Raw genomic sequence first — 27,458 nt, forward strand, 5'->3', positions numbered from 1 at the left:
TACTGAGATAGAACATCTTTGAAAGAACCAAGGTAGGAAACAAGGACTGAGAAAATCAAGAACTCTCTTTTGGACATATTAGGATATAAATGCCTATAAAAGAAGCAAGCAGAGTCTGGCCTGGAGAAATTAACCTTGGCCTACTTGACTTAAGACTAGTACTTAAAGGCACTAGTACTTAAGATTATAATGACCACGAAGAAAAGGTAAGTAAGGGAAATACTATAATAATCCAAAACATAACCAGAGTTAGGAATTTAAGGAACAAGATTTAAAACAACAACAATAACAACAACAACAACAACAACAACAACAACAAGAAAAACAGTGATGGCAAGACAGGTGAAAACAAAACCAAACCTCAAAGCCTTACGTAAAGAATGTACCAGAGAGAAAGGCTGGAAATAACAATGACAGACAAGGTTACATAAGAAAAAGGGCTTTTGAGAAATAGCAAGGGAATGGGTTCTAAGGGCTAATTAACCTAAAGGTGCCTTATACGGACATTTCTAGCTTATGAATGTTTAGATTCCTGAGCCCAAGGCCATCTGGGCCTGTCTATACTGGTATTTTGACTAGGCATATAAAGAGGTTATGAGGAAAAGTATTATCTTATTTGTCTGAAAACTAATACCAATGACAGAGTAAAAGCATATTTAGTCCTATTTAGGAGTCACAGCTAAGGATCATAGATGTTCTAAATAGTACAGTATTTGAGAGAGATGGGACATAGCGTCTATTTGCCAATGTGTATGTGGCAAAGAACATTCCCAAATGGGAGGAAGCTCGAAAGGCTACCCTGTTATGAAGCGTCTATGTACACGAGTTGCTAAGTTTGTTTCGGCACTGACAGTGAGTTGTACATGAGGCTGGACCCTAAGTGGACTCGGTACATAGACGTGCCAGAACAGTGTGGTCTCGGCACCCTGTTCCAGTGATTGGTTGTACTCTCATTAGATGACTCGAAATGCAATGTTGCTACCCTGTGACTACCTTGTAAATATTTTCATAAAACCAAAGTGCTTCCACATGTGTGTGACTCTGTGGCTCCCATTTTCCAATAAGAGTTAACTATAACATTTTCCTGAGAACTACTTGAAGCTCATTAACACTCAAAAGATGGACAATCATGTAAAGGGAAACAAATGAACAGCACGTTCCAGGAGGTAAGAGATTAAAATTTTGAGATATCTTCTCTTACTTATTAGTAGCTAAAGTTTAAGATACCGTAATTCTTCTAAAACTGTTTCTGAAACACAATTTGAATGTAAAATAGAAGCTCTTCCAACATATAGAAGTTGAAAGCAGAATCACTTTACTGTTATTTGAATACTAAGTGAATTTCTATTTAAAATGTCCAAAAGAATCCAAATCAAGTACACATTAATTTTCCAATCCTGGGAAATTGTATTTTTCAATATTTTTTTGCTTTATTTTTTTGCTAAAAAAGGACTCCCATATACTTAAATTCATTAAAAAAAAAAAAATAGTTGTTTACTACCAAAACCTATTCTAATAACGTTCTCAGCCTCATTAGGACAGAAAGTACTTAAGGAATCATTAACTATTATTATTGATTATAATGATTACAAGGTCTACAATACTTTATAAAGACCTGATTAAAAGAAAACATGTTAAAATAGCCGTGATTATCAAACCAGAGGGAAAGATTAATCATTACGCTTAAAGGAGAGCATTCTATCTGACAGTGTGACATAATCTATAGGACAATGATTTGACTAAGGAAATATCAGTCCTGCACTGGCCTGTCCTCACTTACAATTCCAATCCATGCTTTATAAACAAGTCCACTGTACTTTTTAGTTCAACGTGTACTGTTATACAGGTTATTGCAATTTTTCCCATGTTAGATGTAAAGAAACAAGGTCATGAAAATCTTAGGTTCGAAGCACACTTTAAATCTTCGAGGACATTTTTGAAGCAAGAATCATTTTATTACTGACAAGTCTTTTGCTTCCTAAACTATTCTGGCTACATCTGTGACATTGTAGTTCTGCTTCCACATAATGTCTTTTTATACAGATTAGTGGTATTATCATTAAATGCTCATAAATGCAATATTGCATTTTCACAATGATGATCGCTTTTCTCGCTTGGCAGCTAATGTGTGTTAACATTTTTAGTACCCAACAACACTGATCTCATGACCACAAGTATTGGAGCAGGTGACAAAAAGAGGCCGTATACATCTACTGCATACTTCGGCAATACTGTAACAGCTCTTCACATCCAACTGGCAATAGGTCCTAAGAAAATTTTAGAAGGCCAGATTCAACCAACAGTAAACAATGGTCTCGAATACAAAAGAAAACTTCCAGTCATATACTACGAGGAGATACTTAAAATAGCAAATCGTTTATATAGTTTGAATTACTATTGCCCTCAAAAATGGTCTTTTCCTATAGATATATAGTTTCAAGTAACTTCAAATACCATACTATACTTCTGGAAATCTTTGGGCAATCTATGCTACAGTTATACATTATACTAAAACAATTCAGTCACTACACATGCATACTTAGCCTATTATGTGCTCAATATTCAGTTCTTTTTACAACTATTTTTATTTTACAACATGTTTGGTAGAAATCAGGATTAAATCACAACAACGAACATCCATTCAGTCATTGTATCTTCAAAGGTGTGAAGATAGTGCAACCAGATTTTCTGTGTGCCCTTCGCGTATTTTTAACTTGATGGCAAATGCATAGAGAATAATAAAATGTAGAGTTTAAGGAACCACTACTGCTAGGAATACTTAAAAACATGTAAACATTCCTAATTCATACTTTCAGCTATCTTCACAAAGCATATCAAGATAATATTAAATAGTATACTGGTTTATGTATACAATTAAGAAATTAGGGAAAGAGGTCGAGGACAATAAACCTTTACATGTATAATGTCTTTATTTTCTACAATAATCTTATTAATTAAAAATAACCATAGCATCTGACGCAAGTAAAATCATACCCATTTACAGTTGCTTAAGTATGACCAGTGATTAAGTTTAATAAAAAGAAACTATGCCTGTCTTTATATAATACGCTGTGTGTGGGAAGGAAGGAGTAGAAGTGAGTTTAAGTAAATAATGTCATTAACACCAAGGGTATGTTTAATATGGTTTGCTAAATTACAAAAAATAATTTATATAAATAAATATATAACATAAAACATACATATACAAAATAATAGAAAAAACACTACTAATAGTAACTTCAATTCAAAATATTTAGTTTGAACTACTGTATTTATTTGGTAGCAATAAACTACTCCTTTAAAAATACTGTACATTCTAGAATTTTAACTAGTTAAGATGGTTCTGCTAATGCCTCACTTCATTTAGGAAATCTGCTACTGGTTAAGAAAGGAAACGATTTCATTTTCAGAGAAGTGAGCCTATCTTTGAAGGAAGAAAAGGATACTAAAATATAGAAAACTAGTTAGGACCATTCCAAAACAAAGAAGTATCAACAGATCATGAAGATGGGAAATATTTAAATTCGGGTGACCACCAGCTTCAGCTAAGTAGAATAACTCCACCAGCTACAATTTCACATGGAAACTCTGAAAATGGAGGGTAGAAAGAGAAGCTACAGTTAGTTCCTACCTAGGAAAGATTATGTTTACTCTCTACTCACAGGAAGTTCTGAGTCTCTCTAAATTATTTTCTATATAATTGACTTTATACCAAAACAAACATTGCTTGTTAGAATTGTGCTAAGTTCTCTGTGATAAGTTTTAGGTCTTGGTTTAGACTGAGATATCATGTACTACAGCTTGACTTCTTATTTTAGGGTTCCCAGAAGCCAACTTATACAAAACTAACTTCCAAATAAAGATACAACAGGTGATTTACTTACTGTTACCAAGGATTTGATGAGCCACATGGCTCAAGTAAAGGACTTCTCTTTGGGCATAATATGCTGATATGTGGATCTTGAAGCCAAAGAAAAAATAAAACAAAACAATATATAATTTTAAGGGCCACCTTTACACGGAACAATGGTTTATCCTGTCTAAACTAGGGGTTTTCCAATGAAGATCATCTCCAGATGATGGTTTCAACAAGGAATTCGTGTCTGGGGATACTACTGTTAAAATCATAAGGACTTGTATTTTCTCCCTCTTTTCCTACTATTTTTGTAATCCGGGAAATTTAGACTGTTTAATTAAAAGGCATTAGGATGATAAAGAGAGACCTTTTGAAGCCTCAGTGGCATAAATTCTCAGCACTGAAGAATCCAGTCATCTAAATGGCTCTTACAAAGGACTTGTTCTCCAGTACTTCTCATTCAGCCATATCCTGTTAGTGGGGAAGCCTGGACCATTAGGCGCCTAGTGGGCAGGGTGATCATTGCCACTGTCAGATGTAGCTCAGATGGCAGCAACCTGGCCCCGAACCTCAAAGTCATCTCCACTTCCAGCCATCACCTGCTTGGAAACCAAAACAAACCCCACTGGTTTGGCCATACATTTGTAATCTGGTTAAGGCTATTAAAGTGTATTGTTTCTCTTCTTGACATACATGTGGTCCAAACTTATTAAATACAGAAACTCAGCATTTTTTTATTATTAAAACTGGCAGCCAGTTCCCTCAAGAGAAAATGCAAGCTTCTGCTACTCTCCTATTCATCATTTTCAAATTAGTTTCCTCATTTCAGGACAAGACTCAGTGATACAGTTACAGCCTCAAACAGCACTAGAAGCTGCCAACCCAGCATCGTGACCATTATGTCTCAAAGCCACAAACTGTTTCATCAAATCCATTCTCACTTGACTCATCCATTGGCAAAGACTGAAGGATGTAATTTATCATTTTTATGATTCACTTTGTGATCCTCTAAAGCTGTTATTCCCCTCACCGTTGAGCAGTTAATACCACTTACTCAAAATGCAAGCAGAAAAGCAGCTGAAAGACTATTATATATTCAAAAGATTTTAACTCCAGAGATCCAAAGAAGACATAAAGTCAAATAACTCTCACTCTAAAAAACAAACTTTCTCACAACTGATTTTAAAGACAGAGAAAAGTAGTGACACACTAATAGACACACATTCTCACAACAGCCTGAGTTCAGGTATGGCTGTGAAGGTTTCTACATCCCAGGCTAATTGGAAGACACCACGTGCACAACTTCTCACATGATTCAATCACGAGCTTTCATAAAGGACAAATAATGCATTTGTAAAATGCTACCATACTGCCAACCGGTGATTATTTGCTGAGAAAAGTTCTTGGAACATGCAAATCATAGTTAAATTTTTTTTCAACTATACCTAACAGTGCGCCACTCACAAATCAAGCCTTAACAAGAGCTTTTCACACTGACTACAATAATGATCATGGATCAAGGTTTCATCCTTTCTGCCCAGCATCAGCTTGTGTGGGTCTCTGCACCAGTTTCTGGGAAATGACTAGAAATGGGCTGCATCCAGCGTTATTAGCAATCCTGTGTGTTTCTGGAACAAAGTTGAGTCCCAGGTCCCGAGAGGGCTTACTAAGTGAATTTTAAAAAATCTCATAATCGTGCTCATGTGTAGGATACAAAAAATGCTCCCAGTAGTTGTGGCTATGTCAATGTATTTATTGTGCCACAGGTTCTTACAGGAAAGGTAGATCAAGACACAGTGAAACTATATTCCTGTTACACTGTGAAACCATATTCCTGTTATTTACGCTGGAACTCCATCAACAGCTTCAAGTGAGGCCATGGACACAACTGTCTTCAATTCAGTCAGCTTACCATTGTTAAGTTTTACTATGACATGTTACCTTGGCTTAGGGTCTACTGGATTATCACTCCCCTCTATACATAGTTTTTTATTATTTTTAAAAATATTTTTTATTTTTCAATTATAAATAAATAGTAAGTTTTGACATGATGGGCTTACATGCTGTATTATTAGCTCCATCTCTATCTTATTTGATTCCAATAATGACTAACTCACCTGAAAACAACATTAAAATGGCCTAGCTACTGATCAAAAGGAGATATAATTTTTATTATATTTCCCTATGTTTATAACAATCTCATTCTCTACAAAAAAGACATATTTTGGTGGAACATTCTGTGTATAAATATGAATAAGATGCCTTTCTTTTCTTTTTAAGAGAAGTAAATAGAACAGACCTCTATTAACGTAGAAATAGGGTCTACAAATTCTCTGTCCCTCCATGATCTCCAGCTTCCTACTCCCAAACAAATAAAAGGAAAGAACCTGAAGGGAAATAGCTCATTCACTTTAGGAATTCTAGGTTAAAGGGATGTTTTTCAAGAGGAATAAGTTAGCCCTCTACAGATTCTGGCCCTTTTCTAGGCATGTGTCACATGCACTTTTTCTTTTCTTTTTTCATATTTTTCACTTGTACTAAACTAATCTAAAGCTGTAGACTCTACCTCTGCGCTTCCATTCTTCTGAGGGCTCATTACCAGAGCAGATTAAACATCATAGAATCAATATATATCGTATTTTTAGTAAATGTCAAGCATTTTTAACTTCCCTCAAAGATATTATATATTCAATCAAAATTATTTATTGGTCTGAAACTTTTTATGCTCAAAAGTAAAGGAATGAATCATTTCTTTCAAGTTATGATGGATACATTGCTTTTCAGGTAGAATGGAAGAAATGTAGTTGAATGACACAAGTGCAGATTATTAATTATTAATTGTACATTAAAGAAATAAGAATCTACAAAAGGGTTCAATCTCTTGCATTTGAACTGCCTATAATTTTTGCTTGGCACAAGAAAAAAAGTTTAAACTCTCAAGTATAGTTATAGTAGCACAAATCCATTCCTAGTTTTGGAAAAGGCCAAACAAAACTCATTAAATCATTCCACAAATAACTAATAGACATAAAAAGCTGTGAACATTAAATGGGTTAACATATGCAAGGTGTTCAGAAAGTGGTCTGTACATAGCAAGGCTACATAGTATCTATAATTATTACTACTTACGCACAGATAAGGGTGTAAGAAGGTAATAAAACCTAGTCTGTATCTTCATGAAAGGTTGGGGGTGTAAGAAAGAGGCGACATCATTAATAACAAAAATATGTCATCCAATACAGGTGAGTATGAACTTGTAAGATAAATTCATCCTGATACCTCACTGTAAATGGGTATAAGCATTATTGAGATAAACTTCAAGTGCTGTGAAAAGATTTACATCTTTTAACTCAAGAATCCTACTTTTCGAAATTTACCTTAGAGCATTTATTATGTATGGGAGAAAATCTAAATTCATTAAGGAGTTCAAAAGCATGGCTTCTATAATGTAAAAAAAGAAGCAAAAAAATGTCTGACAATGGGGACATGGATGAACAAATTTTGAAGAAATATACATTACTAAAGAGATTATAAATGTATTTTAAAGTATTTAAAATATTATTTAAAAATGAAAATTTTACATTTTAACTACAACTAAATAAAATATATATATTTGAACAAAAACAAAAATAGAAACAGAACTTACAATAAGGTTAAATTATAGGTGATTTTTTCCGACCCAAAACTTTCTGAAAAATTATCACAGTTTAAATATTTCTCTAATTACATGTAATGGAAAAATATTTTAAGTCAAGATAGCCTCCCATGTCTCTAAAGACACCAAATATTTCAAAGCACTACCAATTTGCCCCAGAAAATATGCTAATATTTATTGCAGTCAAAATGGACAGTTAGTGACACTAATAAAAGGAAAAATATTTGTCATAATGATTAGAATTCATGAAGTAATTGGGCACAAATAAGAAGCCTTAATCGCCCATTTTCTAAGCAAACTGTAATGATGGTATTTTAAGCTACAGATGCAGTTATCAATTAATCAATCGGTCACTAGGATACTGATGGAATTATTTTAAGACACGAAGCGTGAATCTGTAAAAATCCTAAAAAGACTATATCAATAAATATGGAATACAAAACAATGGTGCACCGACTGTAAATGTTCAATGGACAACCACAATCTCCATGAAAGAAGATGCCAAGGAGTGCCTTAACTGTAGGACCACTGCTCTGACTTTCTGTGCAAGTGAAGTAATGCTCAAGGTGATGCAACAAAGGTGTCTACCTTATACGGAGCAAGACGTGCTAGCTGTTCAAGTTCAAGAAAAGGAAGAAGCGCTCAAGATCTCATTGTGAGCATTCTCTGGACATTGGGGTGCTCCAAAGAATTTCAGAATGCCAGTCTATGTTTCACAGACTATAGTAAAGTCTCAAATGCATCAATCATGAAAAACCATGGATGGGTTGCTCTGAGAGATGGGTGTGCCTCAGCACTTAATCGTCCTGATGAGTAACCTGTATTTTGTACGGGAAGCTACTGTCCAAACAGAATATGGAGAGATTTCCTATTGACAAAGGTATCGACAAGGGTGCATTTTATCACCCTATTTATTTAATTTGTACAAAGACCATACACGAATAACTGGGCTAGACCCAGAGGAAGGAGGAGTGAAAATTGAAGAAACAGTCATTCACTTAAGATATGCAGCTGAAACCATCTCTCTGGCAGAAAGTAGCAGTGATTGAAAACAACTTCTGATAAAAGTGAAAGAAGAACGGGTCAAAGTGGGGCTGCATCTGAACGAGGAGAAGACAAAAGTCATGACAACAGGAGAAATACACAACTTTTAACAGACAATAAAGGCACTGATATTGTTAAAGATCTTGCTTACCTTGGTCTAATCATATAAAATCAAATGAAGACTGTACCCAATAAGTCAAGAAAAGGCTGAGACAAGAAAGGGAGGCAATGAAAAAATTAGGAAAGATCATCAAGAGCAAAGCAGTGTCGTTAGAGACCATGGCTAAAATCAACCGCACTCTCATATTCCCAATTATTATGTACGGATACCCAAGTTGGACAGCGAAGAAGGCCGATGGAAAAAAAAACTGATTCATTTGCAATATGATGTTAGAGAATAGCTCTACGAATATCCTGGACTGCCAGACACATGAACAAGTGGATCCTAAAGCAAATTAAGCCTGAAACAAGCGCTGGAGGCAAAAATGACAGAAAGTGAAGCCATACGATTTCAGGGACATCATAAGAAGGCAGAGTTCTTTGGAAAAGACAGTAATGCTGGGAAAAATAGAAAGCAAACAGAAAAAGGGGAAGACCAAACATGAGACGGATTACCCGCTAAAAGAAGCCACAGGCACGAGTCTACAGGAGTGAGCAGGGCTGCCAAGGACAGGATACTGTGGACATCACTCATTCACAGGGTCCCCAGGACATGGAGTCAAGTTGACAGCACGAAACACATATACATGCAGTTAGGTCTGGCAGGTTTGTTTTGATTTCCGTCTGAACAAAAGTTCTATTCAACGTGCATATTCTTGGGGTGTTTGCTTTTCTATCCATAGGCGATCAGAGTGAGGCAAAAGCCTTGGAATGGATAATTTTTTTAAAAAAAAGAATAATTGTCCTTTTTTTCAGAACTGAATAAACCTCTAAACCAGTTTTCCAACCTTGGTTCTATTGACATTTCTTTGTTGTGGAGCTGTCCTCTGTGTTGTGGGATGTTTAACAGTATCCCTGGTCTCTCTCCATCAAATGCCAGGGGCACTCGCCCCTCTTGCTGTGACAACTAAAAATGTCTGCAGACATTTCCAAAGGTCTCTTAAGGCAGCAAAATCACTCATAGTTGAGAACCAGTACTCTAAAACAATGTTTATTTATTCATTTTTTTTAAAATCACACAATGACTGCCAACGGCTAATATAGTTGAGCTAGTCTCATGGCTATGACTTGTACTTCCTAAAATTTCTGCCTACTATTATTTTAAACAAAGCTCCAATTTCACACTAGGAAACAGAAAATGCTTGCTGGTACAAATAAGAAAGCTACTCTAAGAACGAGCTTTTATTCAAAAGCTCAAATAGAGATGAATTTACCTTAATTTATACCTATAATTTCAATTTATTATAATCTACTTTATTTCACTTTTAAAAGCAAAGATATTCAAGTATTAACTACTGTGAAGGGGCTAAGCAGTTGTAATAAATATTCTGGAGCTCCCAGCATTTTTTTCTGCACTATTTCTAGCTTTAGAGACTCCCGATATAATTTCACTTAATTACTGCTTGTCTGGAATGATCTTCCTTGGTAGCTTTTGTTTTAAAGCCCAATTGGTTTAACCCTGAATTACAATTACGTCTGTGTACGCATTTTATGTGAATGCCAATTCAATTCGACTCAAATATTTGTTGAGCACTTACCTTGTAGAAAACTAGGCCAAGTATTTTAATGTATAAAGTCACACAGGTCTCACAACAAACGAAAACTCCTGATAAGCAGGATAGACTGTTAGCTCCCAGAATACCATCATGGTCCACTGGACATAATTTTACCTTTTGATTTTTTTCATTTTGAACTGTTTTATCTCCTTGTAACCACATTTGGTTGACATTTCTTTTACTCTCTCTTAGAGAAATTTTATTTTTTAAAAATCAAGTAAAATGCTATCTTGTAATTATAATCTCAATCCACTGGAATTTTTTATATACCTAAGGCTTTGTGGGGTGTTTTCTGACATTCTCCTATTTTTATCACCCCACAAAAATTATTTCATCGTTACTCATTAAGTATTTCCAGCTGTGCTAAGGTCCAAATAATATGACGATGAAACAGTAAACAAATTGCCTAGAAGGAGAATGTAATAGGGAAGTTATCACAGTTTTATTACTGTGTTCCAAACATATTGCATCATCTTTCAAGAAGGTATATAAGAAACCTAGAGACTTTCATTGAACGTAACTGAAAATCAAAGAAATTCATTCTGCACATTAGCTAGCAAACAGGAGAAAACTGACAGGGGATATTTCACAATTATTAGACAAATCAGAAGATGGAAGAAATGGATCACATAAGCAAAACCTCAGACCATGAGTCTTCAGATGATGATGTCCCGGATGAATTTTCTCAAGCTCAGAAAATAATGTATTTCAAAGAACAAAGCAATGTATTTCAAAGAACAAAAAGGAAATAAAATATTCTCATCCACGTAGTCATTCGACAAGAAAGATGACATCCTTCAACATTTTGCAGAAAAAAAACAGGAACCAACCACTGACGATAGTATTTCCTCTTTTATGATGCTTGTGCAACTAATTTTATTATGTTTGCGGAACAGAAATTTTTGATGCAGCTCAGAAGCAGACAAATATCAAAGGCCGGAGTGTCTATCAAAGTGATTAGAAGTAAAGAACCAATGTAGACATGGAAAAAATGACTGGATTTATGATTCTAAGAGGTTTATAATCCAAACTTGTAAATATTTTGTAATTATGGACAGAAAATAGATGTTCTCTCTTCAATAAAATCATGAGCTCTCAATGGTTTAAAAATGTTGATATTTTACAATTACCAAGTGTAAATGCAAATATAAGAGAAAGATCAAACAATAAGATAATCTAATAGAGATGTATTTGAAATCTGAAATCGGTATACAATGGATATATTCCAGGTTCGTGCATGGCGGGTGATTAGCAGCTAGTTACATTCAAAAGATACTGTCCATTTCAGAAATCCCTATTTTACAAAGCAGAAAAGATGGAATAAAAATCTGAGTTTACTACTACATTTAAATTTTAATTCAAATTAAAGTGTTTACTATATTTTTATTAAAATTTCTTAAGTTATTTCTCACTCTTCCTTTATTCTTCTGTGAATTATTTGTAAAATAATTTAAACATATAAAAAAAATAACAGAAAGGGGCCACTATACTCAGATAGTCCTTGGTGCTGGGCTGACTTTTCTGGGACAGTAAGGAACGAGGTGATCATCACAAAAGATTCAGCTGACTGGACTCAGTGAATGTTGGAGGGTACATGTACACACATACACACACACACACACACACACACACACACACACACACACACACACACACAACACACACAAGGAAGCCTTAAGAATCAACTAAATAAAATGCTGCCCTGAGCTACAAAATACAAAAAAAAAACACCAAAAAGCCTCAAGGAAGAACAGGGTGAAATGCGAAATCACTTATCTGGATCTATCATAAATGGCTTTCTTTTTTTTTTTAATTAAAAGGAAAAGAAAAAAATATTATCTAATTACCTAGGAAGATACATTAGGTTACCTCTTAGCACTTTCCACTAATGTCTGCAACCCTAAAAACAAGAAAATACAGCATTCAAGATTCTGCTTTGAAAAAAATGTGATGACCTACTCTCAAGAGAAAAAGTGCTATTACAGTGGAATCAGAAGTTCTTCTCTTATATCATTTGCTCTACAAATTCAAGAACCCCAATGGACTATGTGCTTTTGGTAGAACTCTGCAGTTCCAGGTGGGGTCAAACTCACCCTCCAGGTACTTACTCCTAAGGCTACACTGGGTATGTGGCTGGTCTGTAACTTTGGACTCTGTGTATATTAACATAAATAAGCTACATTACTGAATGCATAAATAGATATTCTATGATGGTTTGATAACAATCACTATAACACTAGAGAAATAAATACTGAGTTATTTACAAATACGTTTGAGAACTTACAATTGAGTTGTCTACATTTAATGTTTTAAAAGACTTACTTCTTTTTCAATGAGGTCATAAAACTGACCTCATTCCACAAAGAATGTTTCTCTAAATGCCTCATTAGCAGTAAGAAAACACCTCCTACTAAAACAAATCTCATTACCTACCAACTAACGAAGTGCATTAAACTGTGAATCAGAGTTCCCCATCTTTTTCCTCTCTTCAGAAATTGTCACGGTGTCCTTTGAGGACATTTTAAGTAAGATGTGTTAAATAGCTATTCTGATTCTGTGTTTCAGGTGTCACAGAAGGGCTGTTTTCTGGAACTAGGAAGCCACTAGCTGGCAGGGGCCCAGCTTGTGTGTGGGTCAGTGATGCAACACCTCTCTCATTCTGCTCACTGGCTTTCCCAGGTGAGAAGGAAGGGCACACCCGCCCGCAGGACTAACAGAAAAAGAGGCTCGAAAATGAAATGATGCAAGTGACCTGATAACCTAGTTATATTAAGTTCAAACCAATTCTTTTACACCTTAAAAAGATGAACAGGCATAAAACTTAGTAAAAATTTTGAGATCAACCTTAGGATATAATACTGGGCTATATAAACCATTTGTCTTAATGGAGAATAAAAAGTAACTAAAATTTCAAGTATTTAGAGCTACGCCATCTAATAAATACAGCATCTACTAACCACCTGTGACTATTGAGTGCTTGAAATGTGGATAGTCCAAAAAGGGATGTTCTATTTCTCAGACCTCATATGAAAGAAACAAAAAAGGAATGTCTCAATAACTTTTTCATATTGGTTACATGTTAAAATGATAGTATTTTAAATATATTAAATTAAGTAAAAGATGTTATTAAAATTAAATTCACCAGTTTCTTTTCAGAAAATGTAAAAGTACTTACGTGCTTCACATTGTATTTCTATTAGACAGTTCTGAACTAAACACAAGAGGTTCTATAATACCTATTTAGGAACCACAAAGTCCTTTCCAAAAGCTATGAAAAAAAAATAAAAGCAAATAGTTCCATTTGGCTAATATTTCTTGAAGACTAATGTGCAAGCCATACCTAGTATGCAGCTATAACTTAGGATCTAGCACATAAAAAGAAATATGACTATAATTAACTGGAAGAAGAGTCACAGTATGAATGAGTGTCTTAAGAAGAATACAAAGGAAAAGCAAGGTAGTCTGGCAAAGCGAAGTATTTAAAGGGGTAATTATAAAGAATGTTATCTTTTGGGGTGAACACTGAAAAGCACACAGGATTTTACAGGTTATATAAGAAGCAGCACTTTAGAATTGAAAAATATCTTTGTGGTACAGTAATACCACTTAATAGCAAAGGAAAAACATTTCAGAAGGCACAGAATGGATAGAAACAAAAGTCCAGCAAAAGAAAAGGCCCAGGGTTTTGGGATGACAGAGATAAGGTGAGAGACATGTATAAGGCCGAAAATGCAGGTGGAGGCCAATTCAGGAGAGATCTCAGTGCCTTGCTGCAGAATTTGGATTTTCTATAGGCCACAGGATCTGTCAAATATTTCCTACCAAGTGTCAAGAGGAGCAGAAACATATACCAGGAACATTACTAAGGCATGGGGAATTATCTGAGAGGACAGTAAACAAAGGCTTAGGGGACAGATAGGATGAAATCCAAGTAATGGGAATATTGGTCAAGGTATGAATGAGTCGAATAAGAATACAAGAAAAACACGAGGGTAACAGGAGAAAGTGAGGCATTGCTGTAGCAAAGGGTAATCAAAGAAGTTGGTCTAGTAGGAAGTATATGATGATTTGAACTCAGGCAGTGGCAGTGCATGAAATAGCAGGTTTGTACGCAGAGGTGAAGGATAAGGGAGACTGAAAATCAAGAATGGATGTGTGGATTGCAAATAAGCATATGAAAAGATACTCTATATCATGTCATCAGGGAAACGCAAATTAAAACAAGGAGATACACCACAAACCTATAAGAATGGCCAAAATTCAGAACACTGATGACACCAAATGCTGGTCAGAACAGTGGAGTTACAGGAACTCTGATACATTACCGGTGAGAATGCAATGAGATGGCCACTTTGAAAGACAGTTTCTCAGTTTCTTATAGAACGAAACATATTCTTACCCCATGATCCAGCCATCACACTCCTTGGTATTTACCCAAAGGAACTGAAAACTTTGGTTCGCACAAAAATCAGCACATAGATGTTTTGGCAACTTTAGTCATCATTGCCAACATTTGGAAGCAGCTAAGATGTCCTTCAATGGGTGATGGATAAACTGTGGTTCATCCAGACAATGGGACATTATTCAGCACTAACTAAAAAGAAATGAGCTATCAAGCCATGGAAGGACATGGAGGAACCTTAAATTCATACTACTAAGTAAAAGAAGTCGGTATGAAAAGACTACATACTGTATGATCCCAATACATAAGATTCTGGAAAAGATAAAACTATGAAGACAATAAAAAGATCGGTAGTTGCCAGGGGCTGGGAGAGTGGGAATGATGAAAAAGTGAAGGACAGAGGATTTTTAGTGAAAATACTCTGTCTGACACTATGAAGGATACATGTCATTATACATTTGTGCAAACCCTAGAATCGGCAACACCAAGACTGAACCATATGTAACTATGGACTTTGGGTGATAATGGTGTGTCACTGTAGGTTCAGCAATTGTAACAAATGTCACACAGAGGTGGGGATGTGGATAATGGGGGAGGCTGTGCATGTGTAGAGGCAAGAGGGACTGGAAAATCTCTGTACCTTCTCTTCAGTTTTACTGTGAACCTAAAACTGCATTAAAAAAAACGTCTTAAGTAAATTTTTAAAATACAGGAAAGGTTAAGGAAGTTCTGAACCCAGAGTTCAGATGCAGCATGATCAGGAAAGGAAAGATACGAAACAAAGGGATGGGAGAAGGTACCGGGAGATGATGAGATACAGCGAAAACAACTGGTTAATTTATTCAACAAACATGTACCGAGCAACTAACTACCCAATGCCAGGTGCCGCGATGCAGGAATTCAGAGTATTACTGTGAGGCGTCATCTGCAGAACATGAAGGAGAATGACGCTGGGAACCACAGGAAATATAACTGGCTTGCATCAACTGCTTTCTGAAAGGTGATAGGTCATCAAATAGAGATAATTAGGTACATCTAGAAACATTAAGATCCCAGCTGATGTTACAGTATGAATAAGAAATGGAATTAACTGGTAGGGTTACACGACTTGATACGTCAACCTTAGAAAACTCAGAAGCAATTAAAAAGAGAAATTAATTTTTCTCATATATGAAATACTGACAAACATATGTTTAGAAAATAGGAAGGGTATCAAGTCCAGGATATTTGAATAAACGTGTAAAAATGGTTATCTACTGAGTCCATATTGGTTATAAATGACAAGGAAAAAAAAAGGGTACTAGACTAAAAGCCTTTTTTAGGGAGGTGTTTATGAGGAAAGGGTAAAATTCAGTAGGATCCAGTAAGTGTTTCAGGTTTAAGATCTGAAAGATCATGGTCAGAGAGGAATGTCAAAGCTCGAAACCCTAAGGGATGACAGAGTCCAAGTGATGACTGTGTGGTACACAGCAGAAACGGAATATAAATGAAAGTTACTGGGAGAGCCAGCTAGCATTTCAACTGGATATCAACTCGGATGGTGATGTAACTAAAGACAGAAATAGGTAGTGTGACTACATGACCTAGTTTGTCTGGGTCCTTTAGTTTCTAACTATGGTCCCAGTATCAAATCTGGTTTGGATAACGAATTGTATAGCTGCGTTAATAGTAGGTAATATAGTAAGTTAAAAGAAAAAAAAAAGTGTTAAAGAATAACATACTAGTGTCTTATAGTTCGGCGATTTTAACAGAGGACAGACTGGTATAAACAGAGATAGATATCAAAGAAGGTATAGTTGTTGAATGACAATAATAAATAAGTGAGGAACCCAGGGCTAGAACTGGAAGCCCTGTGGATCTCTTTCCAGGGCTGGTAAGAAGGGGTGTAGAGAAAGAAAGGGCCACTGAGAGGGTTTCACAAGATATGGTGTTAGTAATTGCTTTCACAATTATCTCAGTGAGTTGGAAGGAGTGTAGGAGGAAAAATCAACACATGTTGAAATCTATTCCCAATAAAAAGGTTTCACAAGACATAAGAAATGAAATTAAATTAGAAAGAAAGCCTGGAAAAAGCCTGTCACTCTCAGGATAAAGTGAAAATACCCACTTTTACTTAGAGAAGTCCCTTGTATATGAATGGTCATGAACAGCAGGTCACCAACTTTGACTCTAGGCTATACACATACACAACTAGCTCTGCATATTTTTAACAGCAGCCACGGAGCTTCCTTGGTTTACTCACTACTACTTGGTTGGTTCATTAAGTACAAAGCCAGTTCAGTAATGGGAAGTGATAAAGTATCCAACAGACTCTAAACAAAGAAAACGGCTGTCCAGCCTCAAATTTCCCTTTGTAATACTGGCTGCACTGGCATCATGCAGTAAAAGCCCTCGTGACAAGAATTTGTTCGAGAAGTCACTGAAACTTTCAAATCTAGATATGACTGAGGAAGAATTTTAAAAAGCTATAAAAACAAGTAGAACTAGGCAACTCCAACTTTTAGACAATGAGGCAATTAAACCCAAACCAAAAGACTTTTCTGCACCTGACACATGGAACACAGGTGAGGGGACCAGCCATGCCCCAGAACACAACCACTTCGCTCTACGGGGAAAAGCTCAGCTTTCTTATTGGCAAATCCCGTTCTCACTGTTTCCGGCCCTGGGCGAAATAGAGTTTATATCATTTAACTTTCAAACTTTTATAAATATAAAGAAATATTAGTGTAAGCATAGAGTTGACTTTTCCTTCTTTCTTTTGTTCTTTTTAATTTATTTCTTTGTTTGTTTAGCTTCTTTTTCTAAGTCTACTAAAGAACACAAAAGAGCTTAATTAACAAAAACAGAGTCATGATAAAACTGGGCAATAGCCACTAAAGAGAAGTCTGGCATTGCCAACTGATAGGAAATGGCAGGTAATGAGGACTCCTCAGTGTGCCTAGATTCTTATATATTTGTAAAATATATTTGCATTTTTGTAAAAATTATTTTTTAATTCTACAAACTAGATTATAAAAAACTCTGGAAATCTGTAACACTGAGGAACATCTGAGGAAATATTGAAGGAAAAAGAGATGTGATATAATCATCCCCACCTTTTGGGAAATGACTGGGCATGACATTGATGACTGAATCAGATGGCATTTCTAACCCAAAGGCTTTGGTTTTATCGCTTTATGATCTGAATGTAGATGTCTGCCTTATAATAAAAAATAAGACTCTCTAAGTTATGGAATTACGATCCCAAAGAAAAAGGGGTGAAAATATATTTCTTAACAATAATGAAATCAAAGACAGTTAAATAACTTTATCAAACATTTATAGATGCCTCTGACTTCATTCGAAAGGAAAAGATGATAAAAGGCAAATAAACAAACCCACAAAACAAACAAAAAGAAAACCAAAGCAAACCTTTCTTAAAATTTCAAATTTAGCTAATGATTGATTAACTAATCCCCAAATATTGTTCAAAAATACTTCTAAATTATAGATCAAAACAGAATGCCATGTCATTCACTCAGTTTTCAATTCTCTGTAGAATTACCATTGACCTACTATAACATCAGTGGAATTTTAATCCCAACCGTTGAGATTAAAATAAAATAGTTAACATTAACTCAGTGATGGTAGATTAATTAAATTAAGATTAAACAGTAGTCCATAAACATAATAGGACCGCATGGTTACATTTTTTTCCATAATAACAAACTTTGGTGGGATGGGGCAGAGATCTATTTAATGGGAAACAGAAAGATACATTCATAGAAGAAATAAAACTACATGCTCAATGTTTCAGTGCCTGTGAGAGCCCGACACAAAGGCCACCTTACCTCCCGTCTGCGTAGTCTGTATCTGCTCCACCCCACCAGACGTCTGAGTCATCCTCTTCAGCATCAGCTGAATCGATGTTGTCACTTTCCTCGGCCAGTGGGCAACATACGAACTCCACCCCTCGGAACTTGTCGATTCCACAGGGCAGCAACATGCCGTAGTCGTGCAAGTTGGTACTCTTCTCACTACAGGTCTAGAAACGGGAAGGAGAAAACGGTGAGCGTGGCTGTGCAGATGTGTTTCTTTGTAAGAAAAGCTCAGATATAATAATCAACACGCAGACCCCATACGTCAAGAACCAGTTTTACAACAGATAGGATCATTTGCATTTTGAGTGGAATTTGCAACAGTTTCTTTAGCACAAGCTACTTTGGTATATGTATTTTTTAACTTTATCATTTATTTAGTAAGAATGTGTTGTTCTACTATAGAAATTAGGAAAAACAATAGGAATGGAAACTAATTGGGAAATAAGATGTAGAGGAAGTCTGAACTAGGGAATAGGTAGCAGAGAATCCTTGCTTGCTGGCTTCATTAGTGTGTCAGGAAGCAGTGACAGTTCCATGTATACCCCCAACTCACATCCACCTCCATTATAACCGAAAGTTTCTCTCTCTTGCACCTAACTTGTTCTAGAAATTCTAACTCTTGGCTCACTTCCAGAATAACAATTCTAGGCAGAGAAGAAATTATTCTTTGCTATAAATCTGAAAATATAGTCATTAGAGATTTCTCCTTTTATATATTTTTGCTTTGCTGAGATTTGCTAAATTTGCACAAATCTAGATTAGCATGAAGCGTTGAAAGCCTTTACTGGTGACAGAGGAAACATTAATAATTCAACACATATACATAAACAATGAAAATATCAGAGTGTATTTTGACCTCACAGGAATTACAGTCATTCTGTTTCTTAGCAACAAAAATTTATTTTTTGAAAACTCAAGAAGCAATGAAAAATAAGGTTGTCAGATGGGTAGCTGGGTTTTAAACTGTCTGGTTTGTTTTCTTAAGATCAATAAGCTCTTAAACCTCCCAAACACATTTTTATATAAAGAAAATTTTGTTTTATAGTAAATTATTAACACTATTTTATAAAAGGCAAAATTAATGCTAAATCTTAAGCAGTATTTTTTGCCAAATAGCTTTAAGGCTATGATACAAATGTTAAAATGAGTTCGATCAGGGTTTTTCAACCTCAAAACTTTTGACATTTTGGGCCAGATAATTCTTGGGGAGTAGGGGAGAAGAGGAGGACGGGCTGTCTTGTTTACTGAAGAATATTCAGCAGAATCTCGGGCCTCTATCCACCAAATGCCAATAGCACCACCCCTTCCAACTGTGACAACCAAAAATGTCTCCAGACATTGGCACATGTTCCTCAGGAAGGATGGAGAGCAAAGGTTGGAGACCCCATTTGAGAACCACTGTGCTAGATAAAGGAGCCTGACTCTAAGAGACTGATCTCACCACACAAAAACTATACCTATGTAGACTTACCAGAAAAACTTCATAGTATATTAAAAGGACAAAGAAAGTTTGACAGTGGTAATATCAAACAGCGACATTTTATGCTGTCTTATGTCTATGATCAGCTTTGCCAAAAGCAGGGAGAGGTTAGCAAAGGCTAGGATTAATGCCACTCATCCACTACGGAAAAACGAAGAGAAGATGGTCTGCTTAACATAAAGTGAGATAGCCTAACTTAGAAACTAAATACTAACTGTAGCTTTCATGCTGGCATTGGACAAGTGACTCCCTGTTCTACTACTGCATTTCCCAATAGAAAGCAGGGAAAAGTTTAAAATATTAAAACTTTGTATTGACAAAGAAAACAAGAGGTAAATAAAAAATAATTTGAAGAAAAGGTACATTTTAAAGTTTAGAGAGTATAAGTTATAGTTTCTAATTTAGAAAACATGGCATAGAAATATAATAAATCTAACTAAATAGACCATATTTTTGACGTCTTAAAAATAATTGCGGACAATTTTTTAAAAAAATAATAGAAAAAAACTTATTTATCAATGCAGTCGTTGCCTCGAAATACCCTCTAAAATGTCATTAACCACGGTCCCAGGATATCTTTGCTCTAAGACATAACAGATGGGCTGCTACCTCTTTGGCGACGGTGTGCCAGTGCAGGTGGGTTTCACAAACATCCATTCTCTCCTGGTGTAAGAATTTGCACTTGTCGGGGACGAGGAGGGCATCACTCACAAACTCGCCAACTGCAAGGAAGAAACCACTTCGTATCATTAGGTCTGCGTCACAGAGGTCATTTCACAGGGATCGTATCAAGGAACGATGGGCTAACAGGACACAGAGAAGTTAATCAGCTTTCTGAATAACGAAGCAATCAGTCCCAGGAAGACCGGTACCTTTGGAATGCCGAGTTCTGTGTCCTTAAGCAGCCCAGTTCTTCTGCCACATCAACCTTGATAATTACGATACTTCCTACATGTTTTAAGTAAAATCTTTAATGAATAGGAATCTCTGACTGTGAAGTTAATCACACAGAGAGCTGCAGCAAAGGTGAAAAATACAGACTGACAATGCCTAAGAAATCATCTGGGCACAATCAATACAACTACTGCCCACCACTCTTTCTCAGACACTTTAAGAGGTTTATAAACTAATAGAAAATTCAGCATTTTTCTACGTCCTAAACAAAATCTACAGATGCACATATGTATTAGACGTGTATACATGTAACACACACATACACACACCTGTAATTTAATTTGATTAGGAAAACCACTCCATAGACTTTTATTTTGAAAGAAAACATACATCACACAAATTACTTCTAGCATCGCTGGTATCACAGATACAAAGATATTATATGAAGTCCTATAAGAACTCACATTCTTATGAGAGTGAAAGTTGAATGAATACAATGTAATACATAAGCTATGAGCCTAATTTTTGTCTTGTTCAGTAGAGTATCCCTAGCCTTTAGCTTAGATTCTGCACATAGTAGGCAATAACTATCTTGAATGAAGAGGCTAAATGCTATAACAGAAATGAAGAAGGTGCTGGGCCAACAGAGTGAACGAAATCTGCTTGGATGTACTGGGAATGACCTCAAAATAGAAATGACATTAAAGATGAGTCTAAATGGATGAGTACGCCATGCAGGAAGTAAATGCAAGTTCCAAGATGTAAGGTAACATTCTACAACCGATCCCTGGCCTCGTTTAGCAAACACGACTGTGATGGATGGACAGATGGACAGATGGACAGATGGAAGGATGATGGCAGGCAGAGGGACTTCGAAATGAGGGAACCTCCTGTACAAAGAGAGAAGAAAGAAAGGGCAAAGCATATCTGTAGAAGAGGCAGAAAGAAGCCCACTGTGGCTAGACCAGAAGACAAGTGGAAAAGGGAGTCTAGAAGTAAATGAAACGAGAAATACGCTGGACTCCACTTGTAGAGTCTAAGGTTTTGGATACCATTTTGGAGGCAAGATCGGTCAAAAGATATTTTAAACAGGAACTACATGTTCAAATTTGTTTTTCAGATAAATGTTTCAATCAACTGAAGGATGGAGTAGCATAGTGAGACCACGAAAGCTGGGCAACCTCTGAGTAGGGCACTGCAATCCTTCAGGCAAGACATGCCAAGATCAGATTCCAACCAATGATTCCAAGTAAGAGAGAAATACAAGTTGTCCACACACCAGCAAAGACAAGAATTTTTTCTTTCATAATATCTACATGAAGTTTTCTGAAATGCAACATAAAAGTGATAAAGGGTCTAAAGAAGGTGGAAGGAAAAAAAACCTCTTTTTATTCCTTTTATATAACATGCTCAAACATGCAAGATGGCTCATCATATTTAAGTATTTACTTTAATAAATAATATTTAGATAAAAATCTAAGCAAATCATAGGGAATAAAGAGCCTCTTATCTTGTCATTCCTTAAATCTTTAACAAAACTGATGAAGCTCACAGGGCTGTATTGTGAGTTACAGAAAATGCAAGAACTATGAGACGTGGGCCTCCACGGGCTGTAGGTGGGGTTTGGGGGGGAAGGAACCCATAAGTCCTGGGCACCTGCTCCAGGGCGGTGGCTGGGGCTCCATGTGCATCACTGCATCTCAGCTCCACAATGACTGTGTGATGAATCTCTTACAATATAAAACTCACTTCCCAGGTGAGAAATGCCTGCCAAGAAATGTATCTAAGGTGACCCAACCTCAGGAGACTATGACCAAATGACCCAGAGATAAACATTAAGATATAAATTATAAGGAAATACATAATAAAATAATGCAAGTGATGTCGCTTTTTAAAAAAATTTTACATAGAATACTATAAAACAATAACAACAAAAAGACTAAAATCCAGATGAGCTAGAGAATGGAAAATAAAAATAATCTCATCCAAAACCAACATACCTTCCCCAGGTAAACTCTTCATGGCTTCTCAGGACAGGCAATCAACTGAGCTGTTAGCAAGAACATCTGATATCTGAAGCATCCCAACTTCCAAGGCTACAGGAGGCCAGAGGTGACCAACGGCCTAAAGATGCCTGCCTCATTTCTCAGTACTGGTCAGTCAAACCATATTGCCATATTTACAAATGTCTGAAATACTAAGTGATATTTTTCTATTTTACAAGAAATGACTGGCAAGATTACATGCCTGGCCCAAGGCTATTTGAATCAGTTCCCAAGACTATCAGGAGCAGATATAAGATAATCTCAACTTTGGCCTGAAAGAGATCTCGAGGCAAAAATGGGTATCAGCTGCCAAACAACAATGTGGCATGTTTTACTGGCCTTTAGGCCAATCTGCTGAGGACTAGATTTTTAATGTAAAGATCAAGTCACTGAAAGACGGTTACCTCCGTAAAATCTAATTTCAACAAAAGAACATGTACTGCATTAATTTCTGTAAGGATATCTAAATATTTTTTAATTTGCAAAATGACATTTCATTTTGTATTGTAAAGATGCTCTTAGTTTTCTAATATTGCAGATAGCCAAGAAATATATGCTCCGGCAAATGAGACTGCTTTTATAAAGGATTAATACTTTGTAAAGTATTTTTTTATTAATAAGCCCTCAGGACTAATGGCAGAATAGAAAACTCATTGTACTCTAACATTAAAATAAAATTTAGCAATGACTCTGGTTTTTACAGCCTTGCTTATATTACTTTCAAAATTGATAAAACACATTAGAATGTTACACATAAGAAATTTTAAGCTATTAAACCACAAAAATCTGTTAAAAATGTTTAATAAAGAATTAAAGGAGTGGTAAACGTATAATGAACCCTTTCTCACAAATTGGCTTAGCTTCACATGGTTTATGTTTTCTCTTTAATTCTAAAAGAACTTTTCTCAAAAATCTATGACACAATAGGGACTATACGGGAACACTCTGTACTTTCTACTCAACTTGGCTGTGAACTTGAATTTGCTCTAAAAATAGTTTTTTAATTAAAAAAAAAATACGATCATATGTACCTAGAGTTTCCATATGGAACCGTGTGTACTTTGTTTTTAAAATCTGTTTATTTGGTTTGATCCTTCGAGTAATGAAAATTTTCAAAAAAATTCAAGGGAAAGAAACCAAAATAACAAGTATCATAATGAGAAATCATGTTCCTGTTTATGCCAAATTTTAGAAAATCTGGCACTATTTAATCCTAATGGATAAATTCATCAATATACAATGTGCATATTTACTGATAACCGTACAACCTAGTTCCTTGTTTTAAAAATTCACAATTTACATTCCTCTTCCTCTCTCCCCCTCTCCTTCCTTCCCTCCTTCCCTCCCTCTCTCTGAAACTGAAAGAAACGTTTCAAAGCTAATGAACAAGTTCTGGGTTTAGTTTCTTGACTAAAAAGTCTTAGCAAGGCCAACAATCATTTTGAATTAGGCTGGGCCTCTGCAGGCCTCAATCCAATGGCTTTGGTGGTTTTGAGAGGACTGTCTAGCTCCAGTTACCTTGGTCTCTGGACTCTCCATGCAAGTATGGTAATTCAACTCACTGTCATTTAAACTTTGGTCGAAATGGTTTATTTGGCAATTTCTTTCTTTTTTTTTTTTTAAGTAGTTTCACTTTTAGACTGTAAAGTAATGTTATAATCTACAATGCAGTTGTTTTGACAATAAAACTAGACTTGTTAGACAGCAAGCCATATAAAACAGCTGAGAACGCATTCTGCTGCATAGAATAGGACACATGATGAATAGCGGCCTAAAGCCATGGTGGGATTCTTTCTCTCACATAAAGTCTGTTACTGAGGCTGAGGCTGCTGCAGATATCCAGTGATGCTCTTGGGGACCAGGCTATTCCTGACCGTCTGTAATGCCATCACTAGCAAGTTGGCTTTCGTCCTCATGTTTTGCAGTCACGAAATGACCGCAGAAACTTAAGACTTCATGTCCAAGTTCCAGGCAGAAAACAGGAGGAACACAGAGAAGGATGAAGCTTTTGTTTGGTTTTAGGCCCTAAGGATGCTTTGCTTTTTCACATGGGAGGGACAGCCTCTCCAATGTCTACATTTTGTACGTCGTTACTATGTTATCTGGCCACACTGAGCTGCAAGGGCATCCACGAAAGTATTTTCAGCTGAACACGCTGTCACCGTGAACAAAAAATATGGGACACTTTCAGAAAGGAAGAAATGGGAATGAATATCAAAAAGGCAAGTAGCAGAGTCTCCCATATCGGGAAAATTCAAAGATAGGAATGCATTTTTAAATTTCTTTATGTTGCTTTTTCAAAAGACAGATGATGCCAGGAGAAAGACAGAATTAAGAGTATAAAGCCCTACGAGTAAACCGAAAAGGACCATGAATCACGCACAGGGAGAAGCAGTAGGGGAAAGGGTGTCAGAGGAAAGAGCAAAATTTCTCACAGCGGAGACTGCTAAAATTTTGAGCAGCACTGACTACTAGACTGATGAAAAATTCCAGATCCACACATAGGTTCTTTAAAGCACAGAGAGCTCTGACGAATAAACACTGCTTCTCAGACTTCGCGAAGATTAAAGTGGTGTTGGCTGGAACTGTCCAAGCTCTCTAGATTTCTGCCCAAGGTGTATCCTCCCTTCCTTGTCTCTCAAGAGTTAAAGAAAATTCAGGAAAGGGGTGGAAGGGGAGCAGAGGTAAGAACGTTCTAGCAATGGAATTATTGAAAAATAGCAAAGCCTCCGTTTCCTTCATCGTGTTATGGTCTGTGGCCTAGATCTGGCTCTGGAAGATAACACGCCGATAGTTTCGATAATTTTGGACTCTGCGCCTGGCAATGCTTTAAATACTTAGTGTGCATCATTTCACATTGTCCTCAGAACCACGCACTGGGGCAGCTACAACGATAAGAACATTTACAGAAGCAGCCAAAATACTTCTCAACAAATTTTCCATGTAATAAAACAGTTACGGTTTTTGCTTCAGAGAGTGGGTAGTTACTGGGTTCTCAAAGAGGATATGAGGGTGAATGAATTCCATGTGGCTTTAAGAAGTGCCTGATTTATCACCAACATTTCATAGTAACTATTACTGGATAATAGTAAAAACTGAAAGACGGCATTCTTAGGATCAGAACTATCTGCCAAATGGCAGAAACTAAATGGATCAAGATGACGTAAAGGCAAAAGAAGAGAAAACTAAAAGTTTCACTAAAATCCTCTCTCTAATTCACTAAAGAGAATGGAGCCCAGCCTCAAATATATACATAAATGGCAGGCTGAGTACGAGACATAGCCTTTGACCAAGGCTCTAAATGACACGGGGCTTAAAATAATAAAAATAGTGCAAAGGACATATATAAGAAAAAGACAGAAACAAAATAAACAAGTGTCAGCAATTTCGAAGCTTTTAAAAAGCCTCACATAAGTACGAGTTAATTCTGATACTACTTGCAAGTGTACGGCAATTGAACAATTAAGTAAATGGATGGTGAATGGTGGGAGCCAGCTTCCTCACTGTGAGAGTGGGAATTCACAGATCAGCAAGGAGAGGAGGGAGAATGATCCATGTGGTAATACATGCGAGTCAGAGACATCAAGATGAGCTCATGTTTGGCTTAATATAGATAGAGATAATTAGCTATAGAAATATTTATAGTTATGTATAATACAAGCGTGAGTGTACACAAATATAATGCCTCATGCTGTCAGCTGAGGGCAAAGACATTGTAGTAGAAATGAGCACACCTGGCATCCAGATCTTAGTTTTTAATATTATTCTCCAATAAAAGGATCCAGGGCCCCCTGGAGAAATAGCCAATTCTAGGACTGGAGAAGAAAATATGCAAGATGAGTCTGGAGCATCTTGTGGAGGAAAAAAACAAGGTACATCAAAGGAACACAATGGCCAAAGCTAGAATAATTTGAGCAATAACATACATAGAGTGGCACTGGATTATAACTCAAAGCATAAAACAAATATCCATGAATCCAAACGACTGAGTAAGTAAATAAATAAATGGTGGAAAAGAGACAAATCTCCTGTGTGGAAGAACTCTAAATAATTTACACAGATACTCTGCCTTTGAGGAGGTGACGCTTAATTGTCTACTCCTTCACTATGGGCTATGCAGAGTGACTTCCTTCCAGAGAATAAAGCAGGCAATGGGGTAAAAAGTATAACTTAACGGTGGAGAAACCTGAGGAGTACTACCCAGGCTGGGTGATCAAGGTCAACATCAACAGTGCCATATCACACTGATATGTGCCTTTGATATGACAGGATGAAGAGGGCGCTTTATGTCCACGGGAAACTCGGCAGGGGAGTGCATGCGAACTCTGGACTGGCCTCTCGGATTTTCTGTAAATCTAAAACTTAAAAAAAGTAGCCTACTTAAAAAAAAAATGCTGAAGCCTCCCACATAAAATTTCATGTAATAGGGACATAACTATCTGCTTCCGTGTCCACATTCTGGACTTAAAAGATGTACTGTAGCTGAAAAGAACTAGAGTTAAATAGA

The 27,458-nt window shown here is 36.3% G+C and overlaps 1 protein-coding gene across 7 annotated transcripts in view; it reads right to left on the reverse strand.

The window, feature by feature from the left end:
* APP (amyloid beta precursor protein) overlaps window positions 1–27,458 on the reverse strand; it is a 239,073-nt gene that overhangs the window by 122,615 nt on the left and 89,000 nt on the right. For all 7 annotated transcript variants that reach the window (XM_039858092.1, XM_039858090.1, XM_039858089.1 and 4 more), the window contains exons 4-5: window positions 20,622–20,734; window positions 18,503–18,696 (exon numbers count right to left, since the gene is read on the reverse strand). In XM_039858092.1, coding sequence (XP_039714026.1) covers window positions 18,503–18,696; window positions 20,622–20,734 — 307 coding nt within the window. The remainder of the gene's footprint in view (window positions 1–18,502; window positions 18,697–20,621; window positions 20,735–27,458) is intronic.

The sequence above is a fragment of the Pteropus medius genome, unplaced genomic scaffold (genome assembly GCF_902729225.1).
Source record: "Pteropus medius unplaced genomic scaffold, Ma_sr-lr_union100, whole genome shotgun sequence".
In the NCBI taxonomy this organism is placed as follows: Eukaryota; Metazoa; Chordata; class Mammalia; order Chiroptera; family Pteropodidae; genus Pteropus; species Pteropus medius.